Raw genomic sequence first — 12,277 nt, forward strand, 5'->3', positions numbered from 1 at the left:
CTGGATTGTGTATTTGGTCATAACCAATTTTAGTGTCAATTATTGAATTCCATGGGGGATGCCTGTAGCCTCTAAAGCAATCAGCTCAAGGCTTATAAAAACTAAATATATATAAGTAATAAAAAGCAATATCCCAAATGTTTCTGCATTAACATTATGGATACCACTACACATTGTAGGGGTTTTTATAATTAAACTTACATTTTTATTTCCAACTTTCAGCTGTCCCAACCGCTGTTACTCCCTATAATCTATAATTGACAAAAACATCAAATGTAAACAAAACATCAACCGGTTAATTCTGACAATCAATAGATTGATTGTCTCCACGCAAGTATGATCTTGTGCTGTTAACACCAGCTTCACCACGTCATGGTACATCACACATGAAATGGGACTGGAAAAGGTATCAAGGCGAATCTGTTACCTGGCTGATGAGTTTTTGCTTTTCCAGCACTGACTGATAAAATTGTAGATCCAGAAGATGAGGCTTCCATTTTTATTGTCCCTCTGGCTTGTGGGATCGAAGGATGCCCATCCACAGGTCGATGCGGTGACACTGGGTAGCTTGCTGCAGTTGTCCTCTGACAGACTTGCACACGCTTTTCAGCCCCATGAATAGACAAATTTATATCTGACAGGAATAAGAATTAGTACTATTAGATACAGGAGATCAACATGGAATAACTAAAATATAAGTTGTCAGGGTTTAAAATGGAGCTGCTTTCCTTCTTAAAGGAAAAACCAAAAAGAAAATAAAAAAGAGAACTCTAAAAGATTAATTTTCTTGGAAAATTAAAAATGTGATCACCTTTTCTGCTGTGTTGTAGGCGTCAGATTCAGCCACAGTAATAGATATTTAATTAATACACAGTCATGGTTTACCACTTTACTGGCCTGCAGGAGGAAATATCTTCCATTCCTTCAAAATATTCACAAAGGACACAGCTCACAAAGGACAATATTAATGAGGTACCTACTGCAGAGTTTATTAAATGACAGTTTTAAGATTGATGGATTAGAACTTGTCAGAAATTATTTCTTTTCTTCTGAGCCATTACCAATACAAGGAGTCTTATCATATGGAAAATATGCTACAAGTGAGGTATTATTTTAAGGCAAAAATAAAGGTCTGATTTGAGGAAAGCAGTAAGGCTACAAACAACAATAATAAGTCCTTAAGCTTCAAAAAAATTCCATTTTCTCCTGTCTTGAGAAATGTTATAATCAGTACCGGAAATTGTCTTTCACACCAAAATTCTCAAATTTGTCCCATAATAATTTTTATTCTTAAAAATGGCTTTATTTTTCCAGAGAGAAAAGCAAACTTGAAATTTCCTATGTGGCTAATGCATAGTCTTAGAAAGAAATGCTATCTTACAGTAAATGTCTGATTCTGACTTCCTCCTCTTCACACTGATGCAATTGCTCCAACTCCACTTTAACTGCTTTCAGCATACTCTGGTTGAAAATCTTCAGACAATCTCTTTTGGACAAGAAAGCTGGATTATAGTTCTACAGTACTGTTTTACGATTAATTTACTTGTGACTCATTGCTTCTGTCAGCAAACTACTTTGTTAAAAAAAAAAAAAAAAAAAAAAAAAAAAAAATTAAACACCCCAGCCAAGTATAAATAAGCAAACTAAAAAGCAGATGGAAAAGCATACCCTAAAAACTGAAAATGTGGATATTGTAAGCACATTGTAAAGTGTAGTCACTCAAAATCATTAGATATTATCAATTCGATTGCTCAGTTTTGTGAACTGAAATGTCCAAGAATGCATTAATGACTCTGCTCTTCCAGCTCCCTTGGGAGTCAATGTATGTGAACTTCCAGGTCCCAGAAGAGGTTTAGAATCTCTGAAATATTAATACACTTTGATTCATAATATACTACCAGGGGGAAGAGAGCGACCACTTCCATAGGCAACTTGTGAAAAGAGTGGGGCTGCAGACAGGAGCAAAGGCTGTACAAACTGTGTTCTTCTATGATGGCTTTGGGCATTCAGAATCGAAGCTGTGCACTCAATACTTCTCTTTGCTTCTTGACTCCAGAGCTGATGTCCTGCGGGATATGTGAAGGCATGAGGAGTTTCCTGCAGGAAATGCTCACCTACTTCCTGGTTTTAGGGTTAATGTAACTGCCAGCTTCTAAAGACTGCTGAAATCACATCCTTAGGATACAGAGCAAAACCCAGTTACCTTATACTTGTGAAAGGCAGCATATCAATCTATGTGAACAGAATGACAATGAGCTTGCCTGGAAAACATGTTTCTTTGAGCTTGCTAGCTATAAGGAGCTTCAAAGAGTGAGAAGCTAAGCTCCGGCTGTAAAATGAGCTCTTTACTTCTTTTGCAGTTACTAGAACGTTGTGATGCTCAAAATATTGAGCAATTATCCCTAACGTTTAAAAAAATTAACTACAACCATTTTAAGCATCACCACAGGTTGTTGCATCATTTAGAACAATCATCTCTCTGAAGCTTACGGTGGAGTCAGCCAACGCTCAGGACTAAACTTGAGCCTGTCATGAATACACACTTTCTAGTTGGATCTCAGTAAGGCTGTGCTTTCATTTTATCGTGAAAATACCGATCTATTTTAGGAACTGATTCCAAACATAAACTGAGTGCTACATTACTCAGAGGTTCAAGTTAAGTTGCTTCTTCACATTCTGAAAACGGTCTATAAACTCTTGTGCAGCTGTGACTGAGCTTCCTAAACTATTTCTGCAGCATGTTGGGTTTTTTTTTTTTTCAGACCTTAAAATAAAGGATACTGCTGCCAGATTGCTGTTCCTAAGAACTGCAAAATTTGCAGATTGATCACATCCAAAATTAGGTCCCATCAACAACTTGCTGCTGGTTATATGGAATCTTTTGCTTCTTCCACTAAAAAAAGATGATAAATCATACCTCCAAACTACACTAGGAAAAATGTTCCAGCATCACTGAAATTTTCACATTTACAATTTTCTTTAGACATATTTAAAAGTGTCCAAAACCAACCATGCAAAGTGTGTCACAAATATATACATTATATTTGGAAGTTCTTAACTCCAATCTCATTGGTACTTCACTTATTTCTTTCAGAGAATGTATCCTTTTATTAGGAAAATTAATTTCCATTATTTTCCTGAGAGCCAGATACAGAACAAAGATGCTGATGTCCTTATTTAATTATAATTTCAGGTTTTTCCAGGGAAAGATCAGGTCTTGCCTGAATGCCTATGTGCATTTCTTTTGTTAAACTACAAGTCTAAAAAAATGTAAGACAGTAACACTGCAGAAAGCTGAGGCATTACCTTGTTTTCATGTGGGTGAAAGTTCTTTTAAAAGAGATATTGGCAGTTGAAAATACATCCTCAGATAACATGCAGAAAAACACAGACAAAGGGTGGGGGATCAGAAGTAGAAAAGAGATTGCAAACAATGCATGTAGCTTATGGCAGATCAAAACCTCGTGAACTATTGGCACTAAGCAGACTCCAGAGCAAACTCTCCCTATTCTTCCTGCAAATAACCCACGCTGCTGATGAATCCTGGGATCTGTGGATCAGAGATATGAGAAAACAGCAAAGAGGTCTCTGAAGAGTAGATGTTAATTTTGACATCAATTACTTTTTTGCGGTGTGACCATACCCACACAAGATATAGAAAGAAAGAGAAGTTGCCAGTAGCGCACTGCAGTCTGGGTCTTCAACTAACTGAATTTGGTGAAGTTTTTCTCCTGCTTTTAGGCTTGGCCATGTAGCTGCAGACACCAAAATTCCCCTCCAATTACATGGCTGTAAGGCCTTTAGTTGTACCTGTCCCTGCAGCATGGTGATTTTCAAGTGAGCACTGGCCTGCTCTGACAGGTAGTAAAGATGTTTAAAAAACCAGGGGTTTCTCCTGTCTCACCCTCTAGCTTAATTTAATGCCTCAGGAGCACCACTTTGAGCCAGGGCTTCAGTGCAAATGTGAGTGAAAGACTTAAATATTGTCAGCATCCACAGCTGACTTTTCAATTTGGAGGACTGGCTTCTGGACAGGGCTCAGCCACCTGCATCTGGCTGGCTTGCCGTAAGAGTGGGAAGCAGTTTAGTGTTTTGAAGCTGGATGAGATTTGAGCCTCTATGTATTATACATACCACTCAGCTCTTTCCTTTCTTGTGTGCATCAAAAATCCCTATGTATTTTCAAATCTTCACGTCTTTCTCTTCCTTACCTGTATTTCTATCTAATTTTTTTTTTTCTCATACAAGCTTTTTGTCTCCATGAGAAGCCACTCTTCTTACTGACCTTTTGTTCTCTGATGACTTGGAGCTTGCAGGTTCATGTAAGACAAACACCTTCATTACCTTCCTGCCAATACACCTCAGCTGTCCAGTTTGCTAGCAGAGAAAAGCATCTTCTATCCTGCTTCTGGATAACTTTTATTGCTCCAAGGTAAGTATTTTTGTTATAGAATTTTTCAAACCATCAATCCTTCTGCACTGAGCATATTTTGTCTCTTATAAAATGGTAATATGCTTATGACACTATTCATAATGCTCCAGATAAAACGTGCATATGAGAACATTAAAAGGGAGTAATGAAGTACTTCCAAGTCATGAAGCAATAAAATCAAACATAAAGAAGAAAAAGGAGGGAGAAATTATTATCGTTCAAAACACTACAGTGTGCCTGCATGCAAAGTTTTGTGCGACTGATACTTGTTTTGTTGGCTCATCAGGTGCGACAAAGATAAACAGCATCCTGCCCTACTTGGAAATCACTCTGCTGATGCATCTGATGGACATCTGCTTTGGTTGTGCGCCATGCACCTCTGCTGCGTGACTGAGCACAGTGGCATGGCTCTGGTGCCGATGGAGAAGACTCCTGCACCTGAACCTGGGTCAGAAAGGCCATGTGCCCAGATTATACTGTGCAGGGACTAAGATACCTCTCCACCTGGGAAGGCATCCCCATAGTGACTGCCAGGCTTGTGTCAGCCCCAGTTTTCTTCCATCTTGTACCACTTTGGGTTACAGGCATTTATATATAGGTTCCTTTCTGAAGTGTTTGTCTCTAGACAGAGATTATATGAACATGAACAGGGCAATAATAATACAGCGCAGAGTTATAAATTTGTACAAACAATCCATTAACTAACAGTGCTTGATTAGCCTCAAGTGTCTTGACCTGCTTTGTAGATTTTCCCTAGGATAACAAAGTTCTGGCAGGTGCAGGAACTCCTTTCAGTTTTGTATCATTAGTGTCAGCACTCCTGTTGGAGACCAATTACTCCAGCTATTTCTCTTTTCTATGCATGTCTTTTATTTTGTTTCAGCCCTATGTGCAGGGCCTTAGGAGCAGATTGAGGTAGGCCCTTTTTTCAAGGCCCTTTTCAGAGCAGACCAGCTACAGGAGAGCACAGAAAAAGAAGTGAGGAAGAAAATCTCAGCTGCTGTATCATGTAGGGCCACAAAAAGTAAAGCAGCTCTGGAAAGTCTGCAGTCATCAAGGCACAGATAAGCAAGATCATAAGGAAGCACTTTGTAAGCATGAGCAGAAAATGAGCCTTTAATATAGCAGTATATAAATGGGAAAACTAGATATTTAGTTCCTTTCAACTTTTACACACAGGGAAGGAGAGAGTGAGCTAATTTGTCCACCTTGATAAGCTAAGCACTCTTTCCTCACCTTGTGCAAATTGCCACATTTCTTGTTAAAATCAATGATGCTTTGCAGACAGCTTCATCTTTTTCACCTTTTAAAGATAGCCTTGATAGAGGGGATCTCAGAAAGAGAAACAATATAAAAGGTTTCTCATGTAAACTCAGTTTAATTTGAGACTCAGCAGAGAAATGGCTGTGCTTGATGCCACGATAGACTCTTTTGCTTGCCCATGATATTCAGACTGTGCTTTCACCGAGGATTTACACAGTGACATAGTGACGTTTCTCATTTTATTCTTGCACTTGTAATTTCATTTGCCCCAAGATACTTGTATATGGATTCTGCCTCCCTGTCATATTTGCTTGCTCTTTGGGCAAATTTTCATTGACTCAAGTTTCTCTCTTCGAACCATTTTCTTGAGGTTCCTATGTCAAGCAAAGAATGTGTGAAACAATGTTGCATTATTTTTCTCATGTCTATGTTGCATCTTTTTCCACATCAGTTGCTTTCATGAGCTTTCTCTCGTTTGTCCCTTCTCTACAAGCATTGCTGTACAGGATTTTCTATCAATGAAATGAATCTTCACAAAGGTGTATTACTTGCAGGTGCATTACCTTTTTTCCATTACCTGCCTGTAAGTAGAGGAGGTTAGCATTATTCCAAGACTGCAAGTCACCAAGGATGTTAGGATCTACATTTTGAAGTGGGATCAAAGCCACATCTGATCTATAACCAGGACTCCAGGAAGAAGGGGCTTGTGGATGAACTGGGTTTTATTGAGTTTTATCTGCGCTGATTTAGAAATGAACTTTTAAGGGGCCACAGATTACAGGGGAATATAGGTTTGTACTTGCTTATGTGCTTTAGACCAGAATAGTTTATTCTGCCCTACAAAAGTGGCTACATTACCTGTGGTAAAACTGCATCTAGAGCCAGTGTTGAGTCTGTCAAAGTCCTAATGAATAAAAAGATCATGTCCACCTTAGGCCTGCCATCAAAGCATTGGTTTTATAGTCCTGAAGGTGGTTTTTCAAAATACAAGCTAACATTCAACAGTGATTATTTACCATAACTGAAAAACTCCCATAGTGCTCCCTGAGAAGCAAGATAACAACCTGAAATAATGGAAATGTCTTGGAGAGACTCATAATAGTCCTATTTAATTGGTCTAAATAAAACCCTCAATAGCCGCTTGTCTTCCTCTGGTATGAAAAGTTCAGCTAAGTGAATATAAAGGTCTTTAGGGTTGCATTGAACTAATGGTGATTGTTACAGGCGTGGTGCAGGGCCATGGTGCTGAACACAAGGTGATGCCTAGGCAGGTTGTATGAACCCGGGTGAATAGATGGAACTTTTTTCCACCCCAAGGTACCTAATTTGATTAATTTTTAAGTATTGTACTTTTATTTCTGTCTTAAAATTCATTCTTTAATTCCTCTGTATAAAAAACAAACACACTGCAGAGTGCATACATGTTATATTTACCAGGCTACAGGAATAAATGCATAACAATTGTGTGCAAAATACACCTCACTTTAGTTCACCCAGCAACCTGAAACCAGTGTCATTTGTCACCGTCCCAGCTGCCTGAACTCTTCCGGATATTGCCTGCATTTTTATTGTTATAGTTTTTACAGTTCTCTTTCTGTTTGCTTAGTATCCATTTTGATTTACTTTATTGTTCCTATTGGACTTCCACTAGTGCTAGAACTACATGCATGCTGAAGAGTAATTTGAAAAAAAACCCCAAAACAACCCCATTAGAAAGATCCTTTGCTTGCCCCAGTATGAAAATTGCAGTGAGGAAAAATACCATGCTTTGAAATCTGATAAACAGAATAGAAATCAAAAACTGAGGATGATAAAACATTTTCAGTAAAGTGTTTTTCTGTCAATAAATTGTCATTTTTTTTCAGGAAAAGAAAACCCAAAATCAAGAATTTGCTGTCAAAAATTTTGTTTAGAAAATGATTCTGAACTTATCTGGACTGGAATATACTGCCTTTTCTCTTTTTTTTTTTTGAAACAACTTGATGCTTTGGATGATGTAATCTAACAAATTGAGTAGAATACAAATTACAGTATAGAATACCAGTTACCTCTAATAAAGCCAAAGAAACAACTATAATTTAAAATAGTGAAACACCATCTGTATTGCCAATCATCAATTAATGTTACTTTAATATACACATAGTAAGAAATAATTAAAACCGTAAACATTCAAATCAGATAGCAAAACAAATCAAAATATTATAACAAAAAACAACAAGTACAAGAAATCCAACCAAGATGAAATATTTCAACTTGAAAGATTCAACTCCACGAGCAAATTCTGATAGAAATTAAGCTTTATGTAGAAATGCATGCAAAATAAATTCGAAGTGGAGGACAGTAGGCAAGAATCTTAGAATTTCTGTGGATGGGATATTCTGGATTTTGACCTACTGTTTCTATAATCAAGTGGAATAGACTTGCATTAGAATGAATGTAAGATCATACAAAAAACAGTAGATTTATGTTTTAGTTTCTATCCCAACAAATAACATCATGTCAACACTTCTTTCTTTGAGGCAGTTTTTCATAAAAAAAAGAAAAAATAATTGAAGAGTGAATCTGTCTCCTTAAATGCCTCTTATTGTTTTGGAAGCTATAAGAGGCAGTTAATCTTGTCTTATTCATTTTATTATATATGCAAAGCATTTACTAGCTGAAAATAGACTCAACAGCTGATTTAAAACTTCCACCTGTGGTAAGCACTGCATTTAAAATAATTCTCTTTCTTAGCAAGTAGCTATTATTCTGATCTTTAAAATCAAGAGCATTCTCATTAAACCTGTTTGCCCTGATTTTGAACTTTTTACCCATAGAATAAAAGGTAAATGCACACACAGTAATACATGGTACAGACATTGGGGCAAACCACACTGCTCCATGAAACAAAGCACCAAGTCCCAGATGCTTTTTACTGGCTGAGGAATGAAAAGCAGCTCTAACCATGCAGATGTATTCTAAGTGTAGGTAGATTTAAAAGCAGATTTTTTTTCCCCCCATTTTAATTTGCTGCCTGAATATCAACTGCCACATTGCAAAGTTTCATTTTATCTGATTTAATCAGATATTCTCCATAATGCAGAACAGTGCAATCAATCTGAGCTGTCATCTGTGAAACAAGAAAAAACCTCAGGAGACTTCACAGATGGGAAAAAAAGACATCTCAGGGTACCTCTGAATGTGTGTGCTCTATGGCACAGAGAGTAACAATTTTCAGCACAGCAACTAGGCTCAATTTAACTTTCTCTTTTTGCATCCCATTCCAAGGGACTGGTCTGTCATCAGTGCCCTCTTGCCGTTCTAGTGCCAGGCCCTGGTCATGCTCTCTGGGGCACCCTCAAGCAGCAGATCGAGTGCACCTCCCTGCCTTCACCCAGCCTGTACTATATGCGGACCAGATATGCGGACTTTTACAGGCTTGGTGTCTAAATCCTCCATGCTCACTGTTAGCTCTATCAACCATCAGTTGACTTTTACTTTCAATGATATATTATCATGGAAATTACACAGCCAATGTTTTCACGAGGAGGCCTTAAGACAATGAAATTTACTTCTACTTCTCCCTCCACCAAATAGGAAAAATTATCTTATGTTAATGTCGCAGCAAAGTATAAACTTTACTAAGATGTTTTTAAAGTAAACACGTATCTGGGTAGATATGTATCTGAGTAAACAGGTCACAGGTGTTGGGTCAAGTCCATTGCCTGAGAGGGCTTTTGCCCTCTGAAACAACTGTCCATTGTGGGCATTTCCCAGGGTTTAGCATCTCATGTGTGCAGGATTTGATGCCGGATCCCCACGAGGAGGAGGCCCGGAAGTCCCCCACCCCTCCTGGGGAAGGCTCTCATCTGGGCTGGAAGCACATGCTGTGGTAGGTCCCATCAGAACCTGGATGGGCATTGCTCTGCAACGAAGCAGAACCAGCCTCCTCAGTCCTGCTTACACCTGTGTCTGGATCAGGCTCTTCCATGGCAGACATATTAACAAGGACCAGTTTTACCAGAAATGTTGAGGCATGTGTACTATTTGTCTTTTGCGCATCATTAGTTTTCAGTACGCTCCCTCTTGGCAAGTAATGATTTTGGTTGTAATAAAGCCTATGGTGCCAAGCTTTCTAAATGGCCATAAAGTGAAGGTGATCTCCAGAAGATATGGCAAATGTAGTGTGCAGCAGATGCCAATGAACATCTGCCACCTCATCTTTCTGGCAATACTCTAGACCATTAACAGTAACAAAATACTATTGAAAAGAATAAGTAAATCTGCCATGTTTTCACACATTCCTCATAGGCATCCAGATGATTGTTCTCAGCTTATGCTTATCTTGATACAACAAAGCACAGGTCTTGCTTATTCTTCTGAGTTAGACTGTATTTCTGATGGAAGACTAATAAACCCTGAAAGACAACAGTAGCCACATAAAGATTGTCTGAATTTGCAGATTCCATAGAGATGGACAAAAGCTCTCTACTCATAAATACCATTTGAATTTCTCGAGCTCTTTATAGCAGAATTAGAAGAAATGGTAGAACACTATAAAAACACATTATCTGCATTGCAGGATATAAGATCTCTAACAGATTTGTTTCTCTAAAAGACAGTCCATGCTCTAACTCCTTCACTGAATAACAGCCTTGTGCAAGGGCAAGGCCTACTGTTCTTTCATAAATAATTTTCTGATATGTTAGCAATTCAGAAAAAAAACATGCAAAGTATACAAGATAGAATTTCAGGTATGTTTTATGCACTATATAAAACACTAATATTAATTAAAATATTAATTTGGATATTAATTTGATATTCCTATTTTTTAAGAAGAGGTACAGAAGAGACACAAATTTTCTGAATCCACCTAAAACAGCTTGATTATAGAAAGAACCTATAATAAAAGAAACCTGTGCCTAAATTTATCTCCTGTGATTGACATCTTCTCAGTAAAAGGGCATTCATGAATATTCTTTCATAAAACTTTTCCTTCCTTCACTCACAACCCTGACACTCAATGTCCCATTGCTGTTCATTTATTTTAAAAACCACCAAGTGAAAGTAAAAAAGAATATTTAAAAAAAACCTCACAGCAAATGTAAAAAATATTACAAATACCACTAAGTTACACTTTCAAGTATTGCAGTATATTGAAAATTATGTTTTTAGGAACATTCCAGTTTGAAAATTATGCTGAATTTGTTCTGAATGTCACAGTGGTTTTAAGGATTCAAACCAACAGACAGTTCAGGCAGAGAGAGAGTCAGTTTCTCCTCACAAGTACCATTTTGTCCACTGTTGAGTAGCTTCACCAAAAGATGTGTAGAACACAATCTTTATGAACAAATCCTAAACTGAAATTTTATCACCAAAACTGCCTATAAAATCCTGAAGTGATTCTGAGATCTTAGTGTGTGGTAGCTGGGTCTGTCTTTGAGCAATATGCAGTATCTGATCAATTAAGAGTGGCTGGGTGCTCTGCTCCTGTAATGATAAAACATCCACAAAAAGAAAACTCAAATACACGGAGAGCAGTCTATTGAGAAACCAAGAGAATAGTCTACTAGTAGGGCAATTAAACTTAAAGAAACTGATGGGCAGCAGGTCAGTGGAAAAACAAACAAACAAACAAACATAACATCAAGCTTTCTACATGCAAAATACATTTTTGTTAAAACAAAACAAAAAACCCAGCCAAGTCCCAACAACATAAAAATAATCAATCGACCTGTCTCATTCCTTCCCAGAGGTTAGGCATAACTCCATAAAGCTGTTTTATATACTCCCTGAAAGAAAGAGCTGAGGGTACCTCTTCACATTAAAGCTGATCTACAGAATCAAAATGGCACTGAAGACCATGGGTCCCACTAGATTAATCTCTTCTGTCTAATCCTTTATGAAAACAATTCTAAATCCTGAAAAGTCTGAGTTTAGAAACAGTATTCTTGTTAAATTTCTATGAGTAGTTAACCACAAACCAGAAATATTTTTCTTCATTTACAAAGCAATATGATCCAGCTAACAAGAATCTTTTGATGAATCACAGCAGTCATAATTACAATTACATGAACAGAAATCTGGGAATAAATTTCCATATATGATTTTAATGCTTCAATCAATAAAGCATACTGTCTGTCTAGAAGTCAAATATGTAGATGAGTTAGAACTGAAGTGGATGATAGTGTGAGAAATAGATAAGAATATAATCTGTTAGCATTTTCTCTAAATACAGATAATGTTCATCATGTTTTCCATCTCCTTATGTGGCACCTCTCCTTGTTGAAGATTGGGCATGGTCTACATTTAATGACTTCTGACAATAGCACCTTCAGTGATCAAGCCATGGCAAGGAACTGATTGTGATACATTCTCTTTCTCAAAAACTGCTGGGTTTTGGGTTTGCAACTCTGAAAACTTATTCCTCTCAAAATGCATTTTTTCATTATGGGACTTTTAAAAAGTAAATCTAAGCCAGTCAAGATGAAAACAGTTTAATCACTGACAATACTGAGCCTTTCTTTATTTTTCTTTCAAGTCTTCCAGTTAACAATCCATTTTGTAGTTAAATATATCAGAACCAAAACATGAGGCCAAATA

The 12,277-nt window shown here is 37.4% G+C and overlaps 1 protein-coding gene across 7 annotated transcripts in view; it reads right to left on the bottom strand.

The window, feature by feature from the left end:
* Positions 1-12,277, bottom strand: part of ANO4 (anoctamin 4) — a 244,889-nt gene that overhangs the window by 146,087 nt on the left and 86,525 nt on the right. For all 7 annotated transcript variants that reach the window (XM_058420325.1, XM_058420324.1, XM_058420326.1 and 4 more), the window contains one exon: positions 428-634. In XM_058420325.1, coding sequence (XP_058276308.1) covers positions 428-634 — 207 coding nt within the window. The remainder of the gene's footprint in view (positions 1-427; positions 635-12,277) is intronic.

Source organism: Hirundo rustica, chromosome 4 (genome assembly GCF_015227805.2).
Source record: "Hirundo rustica isolate bHirRus1 chromosome 4, bHirRus1.pri.v3, whole genome shotgun sequence".
In the NCBI taxonomy this organism is placed as follows: domain Eukaryota; kingdom Metazoa; phylum Chordata; class Aves; order Passeriformes; family Hirundinidae; genus Hirundo; species Hirundo rustica.